Source organism: Podarcis gaigeae (assembly GCF_964106915.1).
Source record: "Podarcis gaigeae genome assembly, chromosome: 17".
Classification (NCBI taxonomy): domain Eukaryota; kingdom Metazoa; phylum Chordata; class Lepidosauria; order Squamata; family Lacertidae; genus Podarcis; species Podarcis gaigeae.
The window spans coordinates 29,022,979-29,048,369 of record NC_139694.1 but is presented as its reverse complement, the minus strand read 5'-3'; the positions used below and the strand labels follow the sequence as shown (position 1 = coordinate 29,048,369).

At 46.1% G+C, this 25,391-nt stretch overlaps 1 protein-coding gene and 1 long non-coding RNA gene across 20 annotated transcripts in view; both read right to left on the bottom strand.

The window, feature by feature from the left end:
- Positions 1-5,801: 5,801 nt before the first annotated feature.
- SMARCA2 (SWI/SNF related BAF chromatin remodeling complex subunit ATPase 2) overlaps positions 5,802-25,391 on the bottom strand; it is a 127,601-nt gene continuing 108,011 nt past the window's right edge. For all 19 annotated transcript variants that reach the window (XM_083718288.1, XM_083718289.1, XM_083718299.1 and 16 more), the window contains 5 exons: positions 14,926-15,031; positions 11,652-11,753; positions 9,591-9,720; positions 8,613-8,755; positions 5,802-6,699 (listed from right to left, as the gene is read on the bottom strand). In XM_083718288.1, the coding sequence (XP_083574414.1) occupies positions 6,664-6,699; positions 8,613-8,755; positions 9,591-9,720; positions 11,652-11,753; positions 14,926-15,031 (517 nt within the window). In that variant the 3' untranslated portion in view covers positions 5,802-6,663. The remainder of the gene's footprint in view (positions 6,700-8,612; positions 8,756-9,590; positions 9,721-11,651; positions 11,754-14,925; positions 15,032-25,391) is intronic.
- Positions 15,343-18,352, bottom strand: LOC310835306. The gene is made up of 2 exons (XR_014559532.1): positions 17,702-18,352; positions 15,343-17,659 (listed from the first exon to the last, which is right to left on the bottom strand). It is a non-coding gene; the product is annotated as an uncharacterized lncRNA (long non-coding RNA).

Below are 25,391 nucleotides of genomic sequence, written 5' to 3'. Positions count from 1 at the left end.
AGAATAAACGGACATAAATCGGACATCAGGAATCACAAGACAGAGAAACCAGTAGGAGAACACTTCAATCTCCCAGGACATTCTATACAAGATCTCAAAGTAGCTGTTTTACTACAAAGGAATTTCAGAAATAGACTGGAAAGAGAAACTGCTGAATTACAACTTATCACCAAACTTAAAACCATGGAGAAACCTGGCCTGAACAAAGACCTTGGATTCTTATCTCATTATACATGACAAAGCCATTTTTCACCTTTTCACCCCTTGCTTCTCCCTGTAAGACCTATTGCAGTCGTTAAGAGTCGTCAACAGGCTCATCACAGCTATCTGCCACCACCCATTCCCACCACCCTTCTGAGTAATACCCCTCCCCACCGTCTCACTATATAGAAGGGTCTGGAAACTTCTGTTTCAGTGTATCTGAAGAAGTGTGCATGCACACGAAAGCTCATACCAAGAACTGACTTAGTTGGTCTTTAAGGTGCTACTGGAAGGAATTTTTTTTTATTTTGACTATGGCAGACCAACACGGCTACCTATCTGTAACTGATGTTTTACTGTGCTTAATGATATTTGTGGGAAGCCACCCAGACTGGTTGGGGCAACTCAGTCAGATAGGAGGCGTACAAATAATAAATTATTATTATTATTAATTATTATTATTATTATTATTATTATTATTATTTTTTACATGTTGCGGGAATGACATTTTGGGTTGACCAGACAGTAAGAGGATAGGGAATTGGTTTATTGGAATTCAATATAGAACGCAGGGAAAAGCAAAGCCAGCCAGAACGACAGACAAAATGGAGATTTCCTATTTCCCTCTGAGAAGGAGCATGTAGGGCATGTTCCAGGGCAAGGAGGATGCGCTTCAAAATCAGAAACCAAGACTGGGGAGGGAGCTAAGTGCCATCTCTATCATCCTTGGCAATGCAGGACTTGGGATTATCCCATAGCAGGAAACACGCATCCAGGAACTGTGGCTGCAAAAGTAAAAGAGAGAAAATGCTAAGGCTTTCGGTGGGCCAGAAACCATGAATGGTGGCCAGGTGGAGATGGCAAGAGGATCATCAGTTCACAATTCCCAGAAGTGATTTCCATTTTAGGAGGCCAGTCATTAGAAGTCTCTTTCCTTTCACTTTTCACCTCTCACATTACCTTAAAGAAACTTGTGTATTATCTTGTCTTTTGTTCTGCGAACTGCGCTGGGTTCTTTTGAGGAAGGGCGGAATATAAATTTAATGAAGGGTAATAATAAAAAGGGAAGAAAGGAGAGACAAACAGGAGGTTTAGCATTCAAGCAGATTTCAATTAAACCACACGCACATATATAAATAGCTGCGGTGCCATACATTGGTGCAACACAGTTCATGACACAGAGACCTCTGTTCCAGCTGCTTGTCACATTTTAGTAGAAGCAAATGGATTTGCATCAGTTTGAAGAGCATCTGCGTGGGTGGTAGGAAGGCTAATGTGTTTACGTATTATTTTTTAAAAAGGATTGTTCATCTGATCCAAGTGCAGCCCTGTGTCTTTCTCAAGAACGGAAACATCAAGCAAATCTCCCAACAGTCTTTGCTTATCTCCCTTATCGTCAAGGCCAAGTTGCTTGGTTTCAAGTGTTGTTTTACGTGCCGCTTCGCAACGACGAGGCGTCGATGCAAATCCTCCCCTGTGACTTACCAAAGCAGAGTTTTCAAACAGTATTTCATAGTAGCCTTCGAAAGAATCTTAACGCTTTGTGTGTGCCCTGTGGAGACCCTGCACGAGAAAGGGGTGTGCGCTCTTGAAGGCCGAAGAGGCTCCCACCTTGCAGAAGCCAAGCAGGTCTGGGCTGGATCGGGGCCGGAATGGGTGACTGCCAAGGAACCACATGTATGAAATTTTAAGGAAATAACCAAATAAAACAGCTGCACAGCCATAGCAAAGTTTCTGTGAAGCTGGCGTGGAAGCCAACGGGAAGTTGTTAGATTATGTTCTGTTAGAGCTTATTTTGGGTTATGCGCCTCATCTTCACGCCACCCCCATTTCTGCTGGAAATGAATATTTGCAAATGTAATACTTAATTCCTATGCATCCTCTTTTTTTATAGAGAAATATGCCAATTTGACCTGTGCACATTTTGTTCTTGCGTAGACAGCATCTTAAAAAGCAGAGACATCACCTTGCCAACAAAGGTCCGTATAGTTAAAGCTATGGTTTTCTCAGTAGTGATGTATGGAAGTGAGAGCTGGACCATAAAGAAGGCTGATCGCCGAAGAATTGATGCTTTTGAATTATGGTGCTGGAGGAGACTCTTGAGAGTCCATGGACTGCAAGAAGATCAAACCTCTCCATTCTTAACGAAATCAGCCCTGAGTGCTCACTGGAAGGACAGATCCTGAAGCTGAGACTCCAAGACTTTGGCCACCTCATGAGAAGAGAAGACTCCCTGGAAAAGTCCCTGATGTTGGGAAAGATGGAGGGCACAAGGAGAAGGGGACGACAGTGGGGGAGATGGCTGGACAGTGTTCTCGAAGGTGCCAGCATGAGTTTGACCAAACTGCGGGAGGCAGTGGAAGACAGGAGTGCCTGGCGTGCTCTGGTCCATGGGGTCTCGAAGTGTCGGACATGACTAAACAACAACAAAATACACTATCTCACTGGCACACATTCCTGCCTAATGTGCGCATCTGAGCATGGAAATCATTAGAGAAAGATGTGCGCAAGGCTTGGGTTGGCATCGGTAAGATCCTGGCTCAGCCTTTCCCAACCTTGTGTCCTTCAGATTTTGACGACAGCTTCCCTCTGGCGGTTCCCTCATTGCGAGAAGTGAGGTTACAGGGAACCAGACAGAGGGCCTTCTTGGTAGTGGCGCCCGCCCTGTGGAACGCCCTCCCATCAGATGTCAAGGAAATAAGCAGCTATCTTCTCTTTAAAAGACATTTGAAGGCAGCCCTGTTTAGGGAAGTTTTTAGTATTTAATGCTGTATTGTTTTTAACACTTGATTGGAAGGCGCCCAGAGTGGCTGGGGAAACTCAGCCAGAAGGGCGGGGTATAAATAATAAATTATTATTATTATTCCCTCAGCCTCTGCCAGTGTGGCCAACGGTCAAGGACGATGGGAGACCAATTCTGCTGGAGCAAAGACTGAAAGTGCTTTATTAGCAGTAATGTTCAGCATGGACACTGGAGGCCCAGGGGACAAGGATCGCCCATCACAGGCTGCTAAGACTGTTGCAAGCAATCCTGGACTGGGACAGCTGGTCCACGGTGCTTCAGGCACTGGGAACTTCCAAGACTGGATTACTTCAAGGCATTGCATGAGCGGCATCCCTTGCACCGAGGAAACAAAAGGCAGCTAATGCAGCAGGAGGACCAACAGAAGTGGGAGTCTGTCAACATATTACATACGCGGGTGGCGCTGGGGTCTAAACCACGGAGCCTCTTGGGCTTGATCAGAAGGTGGATGGTTCGAATCTGTGCAATGGAGTGAGCTCCCGTTGCTCTGTCCCAGCTCCTGCCAACCTAGCAGTTCGAAAGCACACCAGTGCAAGTAGATAAATAGGTACTGCTGCAGCGGGAAGGTAAATGGCGTTTCCGTGCGCTCTGGTTTCCGTCAAGGTGTCCCGTTGTGCCAGAAGTTTAGTCCTGCTGGCCACATAACCCAGAAAACTGTCTGCGGACAAACGCCGGCTCCCTCGACCTTAAAGTGAGATGAGCATCAACCCCACAGTCGCCTTTGACTGGGCTTAACCATCCAGGAGTCCTTTACCTTTTACCTTTTCCTACGTGCTCCAGGATTTGCAATGGCTACTGGGCCAAGTTCAAGGGATTCCATCGCCCTTGGAGCTTTTAATTGTGTTTTTAAATTACAGTCGTTTGCTGCCTCATGTTCCTTTGCAAGAAGGGAGGGATAAGGCTCTGGATGCCACACAGAATGCCACAGCGTCATAGAATGACGTAATCTTGGTACCTATCCTGACTGTAGCACCCAGCCGTGATCAAGGCACAGTCAGGGGCGGCAGAATCAACCTCTTTGGTACCCTTTTGGCTACTGAACTCTGGAGCCTGATGCTTGTGACCCGGGGGACAATAAATCTGATGCTGGTGGGCAGAACACTCTGCCCCAAATGCCACGGCACCAGGATCCGCCCAGCCTTCCCTGGGCCCAAGGAGCCAAGTGCCTCTCAGTCTACCTCACTTCTCCAGGCAGGCAGAGAGAGCAGCGGGCAGGAGACCCGAGGGTGCAGAAGCACCTGTCCACGTACCAGGGGGATGGCCCCCTAAGACTGCCGTCCTCACTGAGGAGAGGCAGATGGCAGGAAGAGGCTGAAGAGGCGCCTTTCTTGGGGCAAGTTGCTCACCTGACCTGCCTTCCCACCCCTCCCTTAGTCACACCAGAACAGGGTGGTAGGAGCTTTTTACTCCAGGAAAACCCCCTAGTGAGAGCAAAAGGAAGCACTATGAGAAACTTGGATATACAAGCCAGGCGCCAAATGGCTCATTATGGTCGTCCAAATATCTAGTTACCATTTGGGGTCAAGAGGGCCCTAAAAGTTGCTTGTCTTCCGAAGCAACTACAGTGGTACCTCGGGTTACATACGCTTCAGGTTACAGACTCCGCTAACCCAGAAATAGTACCTCAGGTTAAGAACTTTGCTTCAGGATGAGAACAGAAATCGTGCAGCAGCGGCGCAGGAGGCCCCATTAGCTAAAGTGGTGCTTCAGGTTAAGAACAGACCTCCAGAACGAATTAAGTTCTTAACCTGAGGTACCACTGTACTCTGTTCTGAACTTAAAAATGGAAAGCATAATGCTGGCGGTTAACAAGAGAGGTTTAAAGACTCTCTCAAGGCTAATCTAAAAAAATGTAGTATAAACACCAACAATTGGGAAACACTGGCCTGCAAGCGCTCCAGTTGGAGAACAGCCTTGACCAAAGGTGTCATGGGCTTTGAAGACACTTGAACTCAGGACGCAAGGGAGAAACAGGCAAAGAGGAAGGCATGCTTGGCAAATCCACACCGTGATCAACTCCCGCCCAGAAACCAATGTCCCCACTGTGGAAGGACGTGCGGATCCAGAATTGGCTTCCACAGTCACTTACGGACTCAGTGTTAAAACCATGTTTATGGAAGACAATCTTACTTGACTATGAGGGATCGCCAAAGAAGAAGAGGAAAAGAAAATCATACACGATTCTCTTTTCGCTCCCTCTTGACCGCAAATGTGACCGAGTCTCAATTAAACATCTGGCTAGTTCAGGGGACAACCTTGAGCTGGCTTAAGAGCTTTGAGACCTTTAAAAAAGAAAAGTCTTGATCCAGGAACTGTCCAAGTATCTATTGGCCTGTCCCTGCCTCTTTTTCTTAATGGTGACACGGACCATTCATAACATAGGAATATTATTCACAACTGTGAGCAGGGCATTGGGGTGGGGGAAGTGAAGACAAGAGACAACAATTCAATATAACGTTGTTTGCTGTTCCTGCTCAGGCTGCACAGAAAAGGCATTCTGGCTCCTGAAATTCATTTGGATTGTGTAGCTAAAATATGAACGGAGAGAGTTCTACAGGATGCGGTCTTGGTGTGTGGAAACAGCTCAGATCCAAGGGTCCCCAGGCATGGACCTCCAGGTGGCAGAGATTTCAGGTGCCATCCTGGCTCCCGGGCATCTTCATTTGGTCGCAAGTGGCTGAGAGCCGGGTGCAAAACGCACCTGGCACCTGGTGAATTTTGAACACGGAAAGGAAGTGAGAATGAAGCTCAACACCGCAATGTCATTCCGCTTGGAAAACACGGATGGCACAGACCCTTCAAAATTACTGGAATTTTATTTGCCTCAGGCTTATGACTTGCAACCAAAGACATTGTGCAAAGAAAGCAAAGATTAAGTACACTTGGGGGAAAGGTGGCAAACCACATTGGTAACACAAAAGGTAATCTGATGAAAGAAGCCATTCATTATACTATATAGATTGCAATATTCAATAGCATTTTAAATCCAACTTTTTTGTAATCAAGAAAAAAAAAGAAGAAATAAAAGGAAAAGGAAAGTTTACAGTAGACATAAATTTCATGTATACAGTTCGAAAAGCATTTCTTTTTCAAGAGAGAATCAAATGAAGCAATGAATGCGGCAGGACTGGGTAGAGGCTAGCTACTGTACATTTAAGAAAATTGTATATATGCACCACAGTGAAGAAACAAATACAGAACTAATAAAACCTTGAAAACTGCCTGATGAAAAATAAAATCACCAGTTGCTTTTAATGGCTTCTCCTGGTTAGCAATGCTACAAAAGACATTGTTTTCAAATTCTTCTGATGCCAGGTGATAGCATCTAATCAAATATTGAAACCAGGAATGTCAAACCATTAGTAAGTTAAACCCAACCCATAGAAATATACTATCAACCCATTTTTTTTTCCCATCAAAAGCTTTTTTTCTTTTTTTTTAATCTTTGAGGCCCGTTTGGTCACAGTATGTTACATGTTTTTCCTTTTTTTTTTTTTACACCATGATACCATAACATTTGTCTGGCAATATTCTAAAGCTAGTTATAGATGATGTAAATACAGAAACGCCCCGATGCCGATCTGGCAGAGTGAATTCGCTGGGTGCAAAATGAGGGAAGAGAAGAACAGTTCTCCTTTATGAACATCGGACTGTGTGAATCACTCGTCGTCACTTCCGCTGGCTTCCGACTGGTCCTGGATGGAAGAGGCAGGGGGGAAGGTTAGAGGTTTTGTTTGTTGAAAGCATTGCAAAAAAGACAATGTTACTTTGACACCCCTGTTTGGGCCATAATAAAGAAACAAGGTGCAACCAAGAGATAGCAAGGCAATCCAGTTAATTTAGTCATGCCTCTGGATTTCTCGCAAGATGTTCTGTAATAGGTTTATGAGTTATCAGGCACAGCTGTGCTGTGTGCATCTCACAAGTCTCACGGCTTTCGCGACAATTTACTTCCAAATAAATATACTAAAAGACTAACGGCATGTACAGGATGCTCACTCATAACCAAATCCCAGGGAGTTTAGCAGGGCTTACGCAGCCTTAGCTTGCCTTTATAGGTAAAGGTAAAGGGACCCCTGACCATTAGGTCTAGTCGTGACCAACTCTGGGGTTCCGGCGCTCATCTCGCTTTATTGGCCGAGGGAGCCGGCGTACAGCTTCTGGGTCATGTGGCCAGCAGGACTAAGCCGCTTCTGGCGAACCAGAGCAGTGCACAGAAATGCCGTTTACCTTCCCGCTAGAGCGGTACCTATTTATCTACTTGCACCTTGACGTGCTTTTGAACTGCTAGGTTGACAGGAGCAGGGACAGAGCAACAGGAGCTCACTCCGTCGCGGGGATTCAAACCGTTGACCTTCTGATCGGCAAGCCCTAGGCTCTGTGGTTTACCTCACAGCGTCACCCGCGTCCCATAGCTGGCCTTTATAGGCTACCTTAAAACAAAATTAACAAAGAGCAACCTTTGTGCACTGCAGAATTTCTTTCTTTTCCCTCTGAAGTGCAGGAGCCCATGTATATTGCAAATGGCCGGCAGAATTCCCCTGGCAAAAACCCATTTGCCATTTAGGGACCCTGCTCTTCAAGAAACCACAGGATATTTCACACAACAGAGGGGTCTTTCCAGCTATCCATACAAGAGTTAAGCCAGGCATAGGCAAACTCGGCCCTCCAGATGTTTTGGGACTACAACTCCCATCATCCCTAGCTAACAGGACCAGTAGTCAGAGATGATGGGACTTGTAGTCTCCAAACATCTGGAGGGCCGCGTTTGCCTATGCCTGAGTTAAGCCTTAGTACTTAATTTTTAAAAAAATACAAACACAGCAAAAAAACAATTCAAGACTAAAATATCGAGATTACTCTGAATCTCCTGACTTCCCCCCCATTATTTTCCACGGGTCCTAGTAATAATATTCACAACTGCATATCAATACAATCCTTCCAAATTAGCCATACTTCCTGTTATTTTACAAGTGTGGTTGAAATCCTGCTTATGTTTTAGCCTGCTTACAATGGTCTTGTAAATAAATTATAAACTTTCCCCATTCTTTTTTCAAGTTCTCCTCTTCTTGATTTCTGAGCTTCCCAGTTAATTTGGCCATTTCAGTAGAGTCCATCAACTTGGTTTGCCATTCTAGTATTTAATTTTAACTTGGCCGGCTGAGCTCAAAAAGAACTACTTCAGGGATGCTCAAGGCCCCCTTTCCCCCCTTTTAGGAGCATCTCCCTGAAATTTGCCACCTATTTCTTGATGCAAATCTCTTCCCTGGAGCTCAGAAGCTTCCCAGCTCTTTCGATCCTGGGCATTGAGTCCAAGTGCTGAGCATCTTAATGGAGAGGAAGTGGGATACTATGCAACGCTCTCAAACTTTCCATGCATCCTGAACCCCCCAAAATCAGCCCCCTTGGCCCCCCGACTGGTTTGGATGACAGCTCCCATCAGGGTTCCTGCTCAGGGACAGGGGAGCCCCAAATACCTGCAGCGTCCCCTGCCGGAAAACGCTCTGCTGGACTGTTTAACCTCCAAAGGCGAATCCGAGTTGTGACGATTGCAGATACAGGGATGGGGGGGGGGGATGCATTTACTGCTCTTGCAAGCAACACTCACGTTTTCATCTTGATCCTCATCGCTGTCGTCGTCGCTCACAACCGGTTTGGCTTTGACTCGACTTTGCCGCTTCTTGCCTTTTCCTTTCTCCCTGTTTTTATCCTCCTTTTTGTTTAGTTTGATTTTTACTTTCACAGATTTGGCTGCAAAAAAGCCCACGGAAGAAACTTAGCGGCCAAAATTAACAGACCGGACACAGATTCAGTCCTGCTTACAGCAGAGCTGGAGACATCGACGGGACTTACGTCCGTCTTCGCAGTCCTACACACTATGGGTGTGAATGAATCTAGTCTCAAGTGTGACTAAATGTGGGTCAAGCCCAGTGTTTAAGGCTTCTCAGTCACTGACTCCCCTGGGTTCCTATGGAAGGAACAGTCGACTATAAATTTAAACCATATATAAAACAAACAAACAAACTCACACAAATCACTCATTCTCTCATACACACAGACACCATCCTGAAAAGCATTCCTGATTCTACAATGTAAGAGTTGCAAAGAAATAATCCAAATGTAAATTTCATATAAGGAAATTTCCTATTTTAAAACAGTGTTTTTTTCACTGGGGGGACGGGATGCAGGGGTACACATATCCCTAAACATTTTGTGAATCTACCGGAAGAAGAAACTATTTTTTAAAAAATTGTTAGTTTCTTCTCTAGCAGGGTGAACCGTCGGTTCCATTGCTAACCCCGACGGCGGCTTCCTTTCCTTTCCCAGTGTTTCCCGTGTCTCGGACAGAAGCGAGCGTTTAATATGTGAAGCAGTGTGGAATGTGGATGTGTGGTGTTTGACTGCTGAAAGCTTGGTCTCATGGAGGGGCACTATTTCAATATGGGCCACGCATGTTGTTTGTACTTTTGTCCATTTACTGTATTCATTTCCCCTGATTTGAACTCTAAAATGGTGGTTTTCTCGAGTCAAAATGAGAGTACCCCTAAACGTTTTTTAAGAAAGAAAAAGCAGCAATGAAGCTCACATTCAGATTCCGACTCGTCTTCCTCGTCTTCTTCTTCCTCGTTGCTTTCGTCCTCACTCTCCTCTTCTTTGGCAATCTTCTGCCGCGCACTTTTGAACACCGACTGCAGAACAATGGAGTCCTCATAGATCTGTGGCAGGAAAGCAGGGCTGCATCAGGCCGGCAAGCTGTGCTTCATCAAAGATTCACAGCGTGGAGCGCTATTTCCTATGCAAACCCAGAGAGAGCAAGGCTTCTCTCCCCCATTACAAGTCACAAGCCTTGTTGTATGAATTTTACAGGAAATGCCAATGTTAATTTTTCATGCACTAAATGAGGGTTAAAAAAAGCCTTTTGGTGGCAGCCTGAAACAAAATGAAGCTCCATATTATATTTTCACATTTCTAAGCACCACCTACTCTTATGTTTGAATGCAGGTAGGTAGCTGTGTTGGTCTGACGCAATCGAAATATATATAACAAATTGTCCAGTAGCACCTTAAAGGTAAAGGGACCCCTGACCATTAGGTCCAGTCGTAGCCGACTCTGGGGTTGCGGTGCTCATCTCGCTTTAATGGCCGAGGGAGCCGGCGTACAGCTTCTAGGTCATGTGGCCAGCATGACTAAGCCGCTTCTGGCAAACCAGAGCAGCACACGGAAACGCCGTTTACCTTCCCACCAGAGTGCTACCTATTTATCTACTTGTACTTTGACGTGCTTTCAAACTGCTAGGTTGGCAGGAACAGGGACGGAGCAACGGGAGCTCACCCCGTTGCGGGGATTTGAACTGCCGACCTTCTGATCGGCAAGTCCTAGGCTCTGTGGTTTAACCCGCAGCGCCACCTGCGTCCCTAGCACCACCCGAGTCTCTAAATAGCACCTTAGAGACCAACTAAGTTTGTTCTGGGTATAGGCTTGCGTGATGTTAGACTAGAATCTAAATCTGAAGAAGTGTGCATGCACACAAAAGCTTCTACTCAGAACAAACTTAGTTGCTTAAGTTTGAATTATTTAATATTTTATTACTAATGATCTCAAGAGTCTTCAATGGAAGGTTCTAATTAAGATTTAGATTATAGTCTAACAATATATCCAGGTTAAAACAAATGCACTCTTCCGATGCTAATTATCAGCAGTAAGAACAAAAGAGTTTGTGTTAGCTAATAATAGAATTCTGGGGTAGATGTAGGACCTGTTACAGTGAAGGTTCTTGCAATCTTTATCCATGGTTCACAGATTATGAACAGGCTGTGGGATTTCACCCATCCTTCCCATCTCATCTCTTGCAAATTCTCTCTGCTCTTTCCCCAACAGCTTAAACTGTGGTTAAGGGTCATGGCTTCAATGATCTTAGCTATGGTTAACGCCAACTAGGTTCCTGCATGATGGAGTTTTTCATAGGGAACCTTTGTTTGTATTAGCCAGGCATAGGCAAACTCGGCCCTCCAGATGTTTTGGGACTACAACTTCCATCACCCCTGACCACTGGTATTGGTAGCTAGGGATGATAGGAGTTGTAGTCTCAAAACATCTGGAGGGCAGAGTTTGCCTATGCCTGGTATTAGCCATGATCAAGACTGGTGAAGACTGCACCTCTTAGCCAACCAATAGATTCCTGCAATGATCCATCATGGATGGTGAGTTGCAAGATAAAGATTGACAAGCCACCAATCCACTCGTAAGCAAAATGGAGATACAGTCTATATTTACTTCAGCAAGTGCAAATTTTATTACCCAACTTCCAAAGAAAATGTTCAGTTCTTCGGAAGATTTTTTAAAATAACAACATCACCACCACCGAGAACTACCAACTAGTTGATACCAAGTATGGTAAATGTAGACTTATTTCTTCACCCGAGATGTTTCAAGTATACTGTAGCTGCAGGAGAAGAACTTCCTGCTATAGAAAAAAACTCTGAAGACTAAAAGCAAGCTGAAACAGTTTTATACAACTGGGAAAACGCTGACGCCGCCCCAAGTTTAGACAGCTTCCAGGCTTCTTACTGACTGACATAACATGTTCACAAATGCAAATGTGCACACCAACACCACAGTTCTGCTAAGCAAATAATTTGAACCTGACCTGTGATCCTTCCAAGTTGAAGGTCTGAGCGTTGTGACACAACAACATGACGTCCTTCTCCAGGTCGCTAACGCTCCGATATTTATGGTTACGAATTCTTTCCTAAAAACCCAATCAAAAGAGATTGAAAGGGGGAAAGAACAGGATAGCTGGTTAAACAAGCCTGCTGCACTCATGAACACAACAGATTCATGTATGCAACATGTTCAGTATTGTTATCCTTCTGGCGTAGATTAATCGGATAGCACAAACAAAGCAAGCGTTTTCAGACAGAAGTCGTAAGCCGAATAAAAGTTCTCTGTAGGCTGAGTGCATGACACTGAGAGGCTGGTGTTCAAGGGATATCAGTTTCCATGCATACTCCAAGATGAGCTTCTACGTCCAACTCGGATAAAACTCACACCCGCCCACTGCTACAACGGATCATTGCCTACACCTCAAACTTTTGGCAAAATTATGAGATGCCTTCTGTGGCACAGGGTGTCTTCTCGGTGCCTTGTAAGAAAATTACAAACATGTGCAAAACAAAAACCATGTTGTGAGCACGTACAAATGAAGAGGAAGGTCTCAAGTGGTGCTGAAATGATAGGGATTTCAGCACTGACCTGCCTCGCTGGGGAGAAGAAACAGGGAGCCAAAACTCTCTTGTCTCTCCACAATCTGACCTGGAGGTTACCTTGGGTACATCACTGAAGACAGCCAATAACTTGGGATGGCTTTAAAAGGGAATTGGACAAATTCATGCAGAATAAGGGAACTATCCTATGGCAAGAGCGGGGTTAGGATCCTGTGGATCTCTGAGCTGGGAGGGACCCTGCTTAGCCAGGCTACATCAGTGTAACTTGGGTCGGCCAGAGATCTACTGGCATACAGGATCCGCCCCATCCTGGCTCAGATAGGAGCCCGACTTTAAACAATAACCGTGCAATATTGGATGATCCAAAACGTCGTACAGTTTTCCCGGATGACAAACTGTTTCAAAAGTAACTCTTCATCAGCTTATGAATGGTCCTAGAATAGTGACCGACATTTATTTTCTGTGATTCTATTTCATATTGCTACGCGTGGAGCTTCTATGATTGCATGATTACAGGATTGGGACTATTGAAAGGCTTGTTTGCCTCTGTGATACTGATTGATGACCATCTCTAATTTTGTTTATGCAACATTGATTTATTTTACCACTTGCATCTCCAGCATATATTTTCTGTTCAAGAATTGCGAAATAATACGTTACATATATTTCGCTAGAACGTTATTAGCTACGTGTTGCCAGCCATGGTTTAAAGTCTGCCTGTTTTTGCAACTCAGGGGATTTCATTTGTTACACCAGCTTTGCTAAGCCCTAAGCCCTGAAAGGGGGCGTTCCGGGGGGCGGGACTGGAGGAGGGGCTTAGACGGGATCTTAAGCTTGCTCAGCCTAGTCATGTGACCTGGGGAAACCAGGTTAAGTTGGTAAAAAAGGGCCATGTGACTTTAACCCTCTTTAAAAGCTACCGTATTTTTCGCTCTATAAGATGCACCAGACCACAAGACACACCTAGTTTTTGGAGGAGAAAAACAAGAAGAAAAATATTCTGAATCTCAGAAGCCAGAACAGCAAGAGGGATCGCTGCGCAGTGAAAGCAGCAATCCCTCTTGCTGTTCTGGCTTCTGGGATAGCTGCGCAGCCTGCATTCGTTCCATAAGACGCACACACATTTCCCCTTACTTTTTAGAAGGGAAAAAGTGAGTCTTATAGAGCAAAAAATATGGTAGTTTCCCATGACCCAAAAATGGAAAGACGACAAGATACCGACAAAAGAAGAATGGCAAGTTAAACGCACGGAATACGAAGAAATGGGCAAACTTACAAGAAGACTCAGAGACAAGGAAAATAGAGATTTTAAAAAAGATTGGGAACCCTTCATGTTGTATCTACAGAAATACTGTAAGGAAATAGATTCACTAGCAGGGTTTGAATGAACACTTACAATTATAAGATGTATTTTGAAAGAAACACAGTCTGATTTGAAAATGATAAGAGTACAAGAGGAGTTAAGCAAAAGAGTATAAAAGCAATAAAGATCAAGCAGAAATAGCAAATGTTTAAGGAACCAAAAGCGGAAGTTGTGGGGCGTCACGGGGAGCGGGGAGTCTGGGATATTGTTTTTTCTTTTCTTTTTGTTTTATAAATCAGTCTGTTATATGTGCAAAACTTAATAAAAATCTTAAAAAAATAATAATACAGTGGTACCTCTGTAAGCACAGCCTCGTTTGTGTCCAGAACCCGCAACCCGCGTCTGCAGGTCGCGATTCGCTGTTTCCGCGCATGTGTGTGACGTCATTTTGACCGCCTGTGCATGCGCGAGTGGCGAAACCCGGAAGTAACGCGCTCCGTTACTTCCGCGTCGCCGCAGCTTCTTCAACCTGAGGTATGACTGTAAAAATAAAAGCTAGTTTCTCCTCTGCTGGGTTTAGCAGCCCTGCTCCAGAAGGGAGTTTGACCAGCCTAACCTGGTTTCACACCGGTTACTTGGAGATGGGATGGGCCCTGCTGGTTTATCAATGGCCGCTAGACATGGCGGACGTTATGCTCTGCCTCCATGTGCAGAGACTGCAATGCTTCTGCACACCAGGCACTGGAGAGGGGGCTGGCGCTCAGCTTTCCCACAGGCCCCCCTCTGTTCAGATGCCAAGGGGATGACACAACTTCTGGAAGACATCGGTAGGTAGCCCTGTATTGGGAAGTTTTCAATGTTTAACGTTTTACTATGTTTTTATACGTGCTGGAAGCTGCCCAAAGTGGCTGGGGAAACCCAGCCAGATGGGGGGGGGGGGTACTACTACTACTAATAATATTAATAATAATCTGGCTGGCCACTGTGAGAACAGGAAGCAATTCCACAGGTACATCACAGACATGGAAGAATAACAACAAGCAGTATTTTACTTCTGCTATTTGTGCGCAAGTGCAAAAGCCAAGTCATGATAACTTGGCCTGATGCTGGAAAGCTGTATTCAAGGTCAAACGAAATGGCGGGAAGGATTTGAGGTAAAAGCAGCGGAAGGAAAAATGACAAAATATCTGGAATAGAGAATTTTTTGTGATAGGTATAATACAGTAGAATGGGTTTGAGTCAAAAACACTGCCGAGGTGAGGGAGTCAACTCAAGAAACAATGTCTTTGATTTGAAGGTTACCGTGAAAAAGAATTAATTTGGAAAAAATTAATTAAAAATATATGTAAAAAAGAAAAGAAGCTGCATTTGCGTTTAGCAGAAATCAGGCTCACCTTAATTTTTTTGAAATCCACTGGCTTTCTGATTAATTCATAGTATTCTGGGTATTCTTTTCTGGAAGGCAGTTGAATGAAGACTTCACTTAACTGTCGTCCCGAGCTGTTAAAAAGGACAAAAATAATAGAAAACGTTATTACTTAGCTGTGACAAGAAATGGCAGTGACCAGTATGTTTGAGAAGGAAAAAAGGAAGATGGTTTTGCTTTTCACCAGAATTTGTTCCAGTTCAAGAAATGGAGCATTAATAAAATCCTGTGCTGTGAGGAATCAAAGTACAAGGGCAGCCATGTAGAATAATATAAAAGATGCACCAGCGAGGGATATTCTGGAAATATACGCAAATTGCAGAACAGACTACGTTGCACACATTCCTAGAACAGCAGCACAGGACTGAATTTTACCTTCTTCTTCTTTTCTTTTAAAACCCAAATACCTGGCTACTTTTTCACAGAAGGATTTGATTTCTTAGTCCCCTTTTGTGTGTTTGTCAGTGAATATGGCTTAAAACAACAACCAAAACCCAAAGCCAAAAAGCATTTATTTGCTAACAGAAAGCTTCCACCGGTTGCAACTGAAGTTATGCTAAAAAAGCAAACAATTACTTGTGAATATGCTATCCTGGTTTTCAATCTCAATTTCCAGTTCCGTATGCACCTTTTGAACATAAATAAAGAAATAAGAGATCTAACAATCATAGAAAGCATGCACATTATTTCTTTTCCGGTTGCCTAGCAACCGCCAGGCTATACGCTGAAGAGCAGTAGGACCTGCATAAATTAAGAAAATCTTCAGAAAGATGAGTGGCATCTCTGTAGTCTGACTCTACTGGGTCACATTGTCTGCCCCCCCCCCCCAAGGCATCTCAGCAAATGAACACAGATAATGGTGTTGTTTTAAATCTGTTTTGTGTGCTGCGCAACATCCTTCCAGACTGGTGGGAAATAGCATCGTTTGTCACTGCATATAGTGGTATTAACAGGCGGTGAATTTTAAGGTGCTGTATTTTTCTGTGTATAACGCCCCCCCCCCCCTGTGTATAACACAACCCCTATTTTGGGGGACTCCAAATTAAGAAAGTGGGGGGAGATTGCCCAGAGTTGTTAAGCTTTATTTGGGGGGGGGGCATGACAAGCGCATGCCTCGCAGAAGCCACCAATTGTCACCCCAATCGCATCCAGAAGCCACAAATCGCCCACAACAACAACAGCCAATCCCAATCAGTCCTTGCGGCATGCACCCATCACTGTATATCTCAGACTCACGGCTGCCAACGACCGCCTGTCTCCCCCTCCAAGCACGACCCATGTATAAGACGACCCCCAATTTTTTACATTTTTTTTTAAAAAAACCCTCGTCTTATACGCAGAAAAATATGGTAAGCTTGTTAATGGAGAAATCTGAGGGCTCCCTTGGACAAAAAACAAGGACACCAGCCTGGAATACCGGAGCAAAACAGCAGCCAGTAGGCTTGGTCTTTACTGAGGACCGTTGCGACAGGACTCCCACCTGCCTCAAGGTGGAACAAGATGGAAGCCCCAAACAAAAAAGCCCCCAAACTTTTATTAGCTGCTAATCCCCATGTTACACCCCCCCAAACTACATCACTAATACATCACAGTTACATCATGAGAGGGGAGATCTGGTGGCAGTAATCTGAGCATCCTAGACCCTGCCCCATGGTTCTCCTTGCCCTCCACCAAACACCAATCAAGTGTAACAAAAGAGATATTTACATTTCCCTGTTTCCCAACCAAGTTAATCACATCCTTTTGTCTTCATCTGGGTTTGTTATTTCTGGAATGGCTACCAGTCTGGCACTCAGGTATCAAGATGCCAGAGATTATCGCTCAGGCAGAGGGGCTGCTGAGTAGCTGAGCTCACATGTCTCTATGAATTTCTGAAGTTCTCCCAGTGAGCCAGTACATAGATACATTTATCAGTGTATCGTGCAGCAGAGGCCGTTTGAATAGATAGGAAGAAACTGCGATGAAGTGTTTTGTGGGGACAAATCACAAAAGTGATTGTGCTGATTTTGGTGGTGGGCTGCAGGTGCATGCTATCTGCTGGAGGGGCAACCCCCCCCCCCCAATCTAGACATAAATTCCTGCAACAAGCTGCAGATTCATTTCACAAGGTGAGCCCTCTGGGTAGTATCACTGGAGCAATTCAACACCGCTATCAGTTGAAACCCCCAAATTTCACACATGCACACATGCAGAGTGTACGTTTTGTCTGGAGGGATTTGGTGCCTCTGAGATCCGAGTAGGATTATCTACATCAAGGCTTCCCAAACTGCAGACCCTCAGTGCTCCGTGAGCTAGAGGAGGAGGATGAAGGTGCCAGGAGGAGGACAGAGGGGGCCCTGGGCCTGTGGGGCGTGTTTCTCCACAGCACCTCTGGGGCTGGGCTACCTCCTCCTCGCGAGGTGGGAGACTCGGTGAGGAGTAGGCGGCATTGGGGGCTTGGGCAAGAGGGAGGTGAAAGGGAAAGCAGGTGGGGCATTGCAGAAGGCGGAAAGGACCAGCATGGGCTACGTTTTGATGCCCTTCCCATGCCCCCTTTCCACCCCTGATGCTGGGATTTGGACAGGTGGGTGAGGGAACCCACCTACTGATTTGACAGGGGGCCCCATCCTGCTCAGTGCCGGATTTACGTATAAGCTAAACAAGCTCTAGCTTAGGGCCCCACTCTCTTGGGGGCCCCAAAAAAACTTAAAGGGAAAAAAACCCTGGATGTACATTTCCAAAATATAACACAAATAAAATAAAACCCACATACAGCAACAGTGTTTTGTGTTGTGTAGGCTCCTAGGATATAAGTCATGGGCCCTGCCTGCTCCCTAAAATATCACTGGTTTGCCTCTTTCTATATATAGGGTGCCGACATTCTACATGGACTGGTTGCAGGGCAATGTGTGCAAATGGCTTGAGATACCTATGAGGTCCATAAATTATCATGTAGCATATACTCAACACAAAAAACAGTGTTGACAAAGGACAGCTGGACATATCAAGGGCCCTGTTACCTTCAGGAGCTGAGGGCCTCATCAAACCTAAATCCGGCCCTGGTCCTGCTCACCTGGTCAAGGTTGGCCCATGAGGCAGGAGCCAAAAGTCTTTTCCACTCCTGGTCTAATGGGTCAGCATAGATTTCATGAGGTTTAGGAGTGAGCTGGGTTGTTGAGGGCTCATGGATGGGTTGCTAGGCAATGCAAGCCGGGACAGACTGCCTGGTACCCTAATAAATATGGCCGTCTTTCAAGGCGCCCCTGGGCTCTTTGTTGCAACAGGTCAACATTTCTCCTCCTCCTCCTCTGGAAATTGTGCCAAGCGCCCTGTTATTGTTCTCAAGGACGAAGTCTGGAGCTCCGTCTGAAGGGGAAAGCCAGATTAGGCAGAAACTCACTCTTTTCTCCAACAGGTGACTTTGTGATAGGAATTTTGAGGTCTTAGATATATGGTAATGTTCATAAGCATACCAACAAAGCACATACATAGATAAGCACAGGAAGACCGACCTGGAACCATTTTGATTCATAAACTGAGCAAATGTTTTCTCTGCAAGGTCAAAGTGGGAAACTTCCCCATTGTCTCTTTCCTCACAAATCCTGTCTTAAGGGCACATTTAAGATATGAATAGGGTGCGAGCCTGCGACCTGGGCCCAGGAACTAAGTATTTATCATTACAAAAGACTGGCCAGGCTACCCAGGAAATCCAATCAAGTAACCTGCCAGACAGGAGATAAACGATGACAGGAGAAAAACAACATTCAAATTTCTGTTTTAAGACTGCCTTTTCTGTGATGTAGGTATGATGTATCTGAGGGGTGGTCTTAGGTTACACCCCTTCTGTGATGTATGTATGATGTTTCTGGGGTTGGTCTTGATCTACAGGGTGGCAATTTCAAAAGTCTTTATAAGGCCTTGCGCGCCATTGTTCTGGGTTCCTCCTCCTTTCCTGCATGTGAGGGGAGCACCCTGTTGCAACAGATCAATAAAAATCAGGCTTACTAGCTGCTTTGCTTCTCAATATTCTCTGGTTGGCCTCTGTTATCTTCTCCTACCAATAGGGAATCTATGTAAGGACTCTATATGGGCTCTTGGATACCCCATAAGGGAAAAGGGCAATTTTTGTTTACAACATCCTCATCTGGAAATTGTGCTAAGCGCCCTGTTATTGTTCTCAAGGACGAAGTCTGGAGCTCCGTCTGAAGGGGAAAGACAGATTAGGCAGAAACTTGCTCTTTTCTCCAACAGGTGACTTCTAAAGTGCCCCCCCCCTTGCTGGATCGGGTCCTCGTTCTTCATGCATGCTTAACAAAGCAGCAAATGCAGCCGAGTGTGAAAGTGCTGTTAATTCCGGCAGGCATGCCAGGGTGGAAAGGAACGCTTGGCATCTGGAGCCTGACCTGCTTTCCTACCTGTCACGCAAAGAAGGGCAGCTATTTGGGAGTCTGAGAGCATCAATCCCAAAGGGAACGTAAACTCAAGAAGTGGTTTGTTTTGGGCCGCTGCTAAGCTGCAAACATCAGACTAGAAATGGTCAAAAGAATTAAAATACTGAGCTGGTGTTTCTGTTCAAAGCAGTGTGGAATTTGTTTCAGTTTTAGTTGGAAACATTTCTTTTCATATTCGATTATCATTGTTGTTGTTTAGTCGTTTAGTCGTGTCCGACTCTTTGTGACCCCATGGACCACAGCACGCCAGGCACTCCTGTCTTCCACAGCCTCCCGCAGTTTGGTCAAACTCATGCTGGTAGCTTTGAGAACACTGTCCAACCATCTCGTCCTCTGTCGTCCCCTTCACCTTGAGCCCTCCATCTTTCCCAGCATCAGGGTCTTTTCCAGGGAGTCTTCTCTTCTCATGAAGTGGCCAAAGTACTGGAGCCTCAGCTTCACAATCTGTCCTTCCAGTGAGCACTCAGGGCTGATTTCCTTCAGAATGGATAGGTTTGATCTTGCAGTCCATGGGACTCTCAAGAGTCTCCTCCAGCACCATTAATTCAAAAGCATCAATTCTTTGGCAATCAGCCTTCTTTATGGTCCAGCTCTCACTTCCATACATCACTACTGGGAAACCATAGCTTGAACTATATGGACCTTTGTTGGCAAGGTAATGTCTCTGCTTTTTATGATGCTGTCTAGGTTTGTCATTGCTTTTCTCCCAAGAAGCAGGCGTCTTTTAATTTCACGGCTGCTGTCACCATCTGCAGTGATCATGGAGCCCAAGAAAGTAAAATCTCTCACTGCCTCCATTTCTTCCCCTTCTATTTGCCAGGAGGTGATGGGACGAGTGGCCATGAAATTTTCTGTAGGACATAACTACTGCACCTGAACAATTACTGAAACACAAGTTACACAAAACATCCACGTATAATAGCATGACCAGCAAATGCCTCGAGTTCTCGCAGTGATCTGAAATCCCCACTCAACACAGAAATTGGGTTTTTTTGGTATCCAAATCACAATCCTGCTTTCATCATTTCACAAAACTCTTTGTTCTGCAACAATTCAGTCGCAGAAAATATTCACACAGCAAGGTAGAGGCATGGGAGTTATTTTCCTTGCTAGGTGGAAGTGGATGCCATCAGGAGAAAATGACTTTCTCTCCTGTCCCTGTTCCACATTTGCCAGGAACTGACACACACAGGACTTGGGAAAGGGCCACTTCACCTAGGCATTCATTTGTACATTTTTTTTCTCTCCAGCGTAAACTGGAAGGTACACAGAGGAAACTGCAGTGCATCCGCCATATGGAAAAAGGACAGTTGGGATTATGTAAAGAGCCGCTCCTGCGATCCATGTGACCAAAGGGTAGGAAAGAGACGGCCGCAGTTTTCAATACCTGTTGACACAGTGCGGTTGCAGAGATGTCTTGCGAAAGACTAGAATGCTGATCACCTCCACCAATTTTTATGTCAAAGACATAACCTACTAAACTAGAATAGCGTCTTGCGTTTCTAAAATGCTGTCTGTATCATCTATCATAAAAACATGTTTGCCCGGCAATTCACGCAGAAATATTTTCTTAATTCACTACATTGACACCACTGGTTTGGAGCCCCAGACCATAATGTTACATTTCTGCAGTAACTTCCTTATCAGGCATGTAAAGTTATCCAGATCCCCTGTTTGCTTAAGGTTGGCAGGTATATTTAATTTGGTACAAACCAGAAGACTTTCAGTTCTACGGTCCTAATTAAAGAGCTCAGGCAAAGCACAGAAATGAAAACAAGTATTATTATTTTCCCCCTGATCAATGCTCTCTTCCTAAAGGAATCCATCTCTGTTTATCTATTAGACAACCTCCCTCCTTAGATCTCGGAAGCGTTTTGCCAAAGTGAGCCCCCACCCTCCAAAACAATTAATGAGACTAGCACTTACTCAGCATTTAAACTAAGTCGAACCAAACAAAATTCCCAGCGTCCTTTGCAAACCTCATTGCAAGGCAACTCATCTGTAACATGAACCTGCAGCTTCAAGTGCTTCTCTCGTCGAGGGCAAGCAATGTCATCAAGAAGCTAATTAAAATTTAAAATTGTAGCCAGGGGTATTCCCCCCCCCTATTTTGATTTTTGTAAATGCAAGGAACTCTGTAACTGCTGCTGTTGGCAAAGCAGTGTAGGAAAAGCAAAGGGAACTGCTCAGAAACGGCACTTCTCTCCTGGCGACATCGTCTATTGCAGGTGCCTCCCTGCAAGTGATGAGAGGATGGGGATCCAGGGACAACAGCAAGGGATACAGCTGACAGGAAACACAATCCGTAGCATTATTAACCGCATGCAAGTTCTGGCAAATTCTGTGGCTCTCGCTCCCTACCAGGGCTGGGTGATATCTTGAAATATCATCCAAAACTGGTCCAAAGTCCATATTGTGATATTGGTCTCATCATTTTGGGCCTGACAATATATCGTATTTTTCTGTGTATAAGATGCCCCCTATTTTGGGGGACTCAGAATTAAGAAAATTGGGGGAAAATTGCCCAGAGTTGTTGAGCTTTTTTTGGGGGGGGGGATTGCCAATCGCCCGCCCTATTGCCGCACCAACAGCCAATCAATAACCACCCTTGATGCAGCCACCAATAACACACAAAATAGCCGCTGACTATCTCCAGCTCCCGGCAGCAACCAATCCCACGTCCCCATGTATAAGACGAACCCCAATTTTTAACATAAATTTTAGTGACAATTCCTTGTCTTATACATAGTACAGAATGGTATTGTGAATCGTGTGTGTGTGTGATGCAAAAAAACTGGGAATTCACCCAATGGCTCTCAAGTAGTACCATCCTTATTTCAGACACTGTGATGTATCGGTATATTGTGATGTTTAGCTGGCGATAGAGTATGATGCTGAAAACTAGATTATCGCCCAGCCCGACTCCATACAGTGGTGCCTCGCAAGAAGAAATTAATTCGTTCCGCAAGTCTTTTCGTCTTGCGAGTTTTTCGTCTTGCGAAGCACGGTTTCCCATAGGAATGCATTGAAAATCAATCAATGCGTTCCTATGGAAACCGCCTTCAGACCAGGTTTGGGGACAGTCTGTCCCCCGACCTCTTCTGAAGGCCGACGGGGGGGCGAAAGTCTTTGCTTCCCCCCCCCCTTCCCGGGACAGCGGAGACTTCTCCGCTGTCCTGGGGCGATTTTAAAATGCTGGCGGGCGGCAGCGAAGCCTTCGCTGCCGCCCGCCAGCATTTTAAAAACCCCGGGACAGCGGAGGACTTCTCCGCTGTCCGGGGCGATCTTAAAATGCTGGCGGGCGGCAGCGCTGCCACCCGCCAGCATTTTAAAATCCCCCGGGAAGGCAGGCAGGGGGGACAAAGACTTTTGCCCCCCACCCGCCTTCAGAAGAGGTCCAGAGGGCTCTCCAAGCTGCGGATAGCAGGCTGCTGCCCCGCGCGAGGGGCAGACATTCGCAGCTTGGGGAACCCTGCAGGACTTCCCCGCAGGGCTCTCCAAGCTGCGGATAGCAGCCTGCTGCCCCGCGCGAGGGGTGCTCTTAAGCAGAGCGCCCCTCACGCGGCGCAGACATTCGCAGCTTGGGGAACCCTGCAGGACTTCCCCGCAGGGCTCTCCAAGCGGCGAATGTCGGCCCCGCGCGAGGGGCGCTCTGCTTAAGAGCGCCCCTCGCGCGGGGCAGCAGGCTGCGCACCTTCCCCTCTGTTCCCGGACCTGTCCTGAAGGCTTGCGGTGGGAGGAGGGCTTTCCTCCCCACCGCCAACATTCAGAATGCTGTTCTGAATGTTGGCGGTGGGGAGGAAAAACCCTCCTCCCACCGCAAGCCCCGGGAACAGAGGAGAAGCCCTTCGCGCCTTCCCCTCTATTCCCGGACCTCCCACCTCAAGCCTTAGGACAGGTCCGGGAACAGAGGAGAAGGCGCGCTGCGCTTCCCCACTGTCCCCGGAGATTTCCCTATGGGCTTTCGTCTTGCGAAGCAAGCCCATAGGGAAATTCGTCTTGCGAAGCCGCTAAAAAATCGGAAAACCCTTTCGTCTTGCGGGTTTTTCGTATAGCGAGGCATTCGTCTTGCGGGGCACCACTGTACTATGTTTAGGATTGTTAAATTTCACTCACGAGCCCTTGGGTCTCTCCTCTAGCCTATGAAAATTAGAGCTCAACTCATCACTGTGTAATATTTTAAATTCAGCAATCATAGATCATGTCATCAGCCGCTGTTCACATTTCAGCAAGTAATTCCGCACAAGGCTCAGTATTACCAGACGTTTCTGTGCAAGGCTGCCATTTGTGGCATCGCCCTGATTTGCAGCAGGTATGCAAGAGTTAAAGAGACACGGCGAGCAAAATTCTGTTCTCATGGAAACCGGCATAAATCAGCAGAGACTTTGCTACTTACTATTGATCGGTCAGTCAGCACAACGGAATGGGTCATTTCACTCACAACTAATTTCTCCGGACCCCCACCCAGCTCAGCAGGCCACCAGCCTTTAGAACATGATTTGCAAGAGGGTGCAACAAAAAATGGCAGAGAGCATAAGCAGAGAGCTCCTCAAATGCTGTTGTATATTTTTAGCATGACAGCACCTCCACAAGGGGTATTTCTGAGAATCCTGAATGAGCTATTCTGAGAATCCTTCAAGTCGGTTCACTCCTGCAAATCATTACTCATGAGGATGCTCTGTATATGCATTTGCAGCGTAACGCCGGACTGAGAGCCTTGCGTGAGTTTGCAGAAAAAGTATCATCAGCGGCGAGATCAGCAATGATGCACAGGATTCCCCAAAAGATAGCCGGCCGATTTATGACCAATCTTCCCCGGCGATTAACAGCCTCTGGGAAATAGTGCTTGCGCTGGACTGAGCAGTGACCCCCCATGAACAGAGGCTTCATCCCACAACATGAACCAAGGCTGGGATGCCATGGCAGGCACACACGGGTGTTGGCAAGCAACCAAGGAAATGGGGGCAATTGGCAGGCCCCCAGCTGGCTCCTGCCCACTGGCCGGTGTGCCAGGCAATCTCCAGTCCTTGGTGCAGCATCAACGACCAGAGCTTCAGAAGCTGGGGCATGCTACTCAGCAGAGCAAACGCTACACAACAGAAGTGGCAGGAGAAGTTGTGTGAGCATATTTACAGGCAGTTTATTCAGCATAAAGGTATAGGTAAAGGGACCCCTGACCATTAGGTCCAGTCGTGGCCACTGAAGAAATACAGCGCTTGGCAAGCTTGTTTTCTCCTGCTCTGGAGACTTGAACCCGTGGCTTCAAGTCACAAGGAAGGAGATCCAACATCAGGAAGAACTGTTCGAGGGAGGAACGGTCTCCCTCGGGAGGTGGTGGACTCTCCTTCCTTCAAGGGTTTTAAGCAGAGGTTGGGTGGTCATCTGTCATGGGTGCTTGAGCTGAGACTCCTGCATTGCAGGGGGTTGGAATGGATGACCTTCGGGGGTCCCTTTCAACTCTACAATTCTACGATGTGGAAAGGGCTGCTTGGATCAGGTCTGAAATGTCCTAATGGAATCAGGTGCCCCACCAGACAGCCTTGGGAATCAGGTCAGGAGTGTCGCCAGCTCCGCCTACGGGACCCCAAAGTGGAGGTTTTAAAGGGGAAGCTGAGGTAGACCATGCTGAAAGGGGGACTCAACAAAGAAAAGGGGTTCTTTCTTTTCCTGGGCTTTTTTTAAACCACTGTCCCAAGAAACTGGACCCTAATAAATAGCTTTTCTACACCCCACCCACTGTTACAGCAGCAAGACTGAGACTTAGAAGCTTCCTTTTTCTCCCCTCGTGTCCCACCTGGGGCAGGTTTTCCTTGAAAGAGCTATGGAAGACATGGGCAGCCGCCGACGCTGGTTACTAGCCCCCTCCCCTAAAAAAAGAGGCAAAGATAGTTGGACAGAAAAGACCCAGACAGAAAAGAGAAATTGAGGGGTGGGGGTGGGGTTTGAGCAACAGCTGCTTCCCTAGCGAGGCTCTTGCTTGAGTTCCTGCGGGACCTGCAAATTC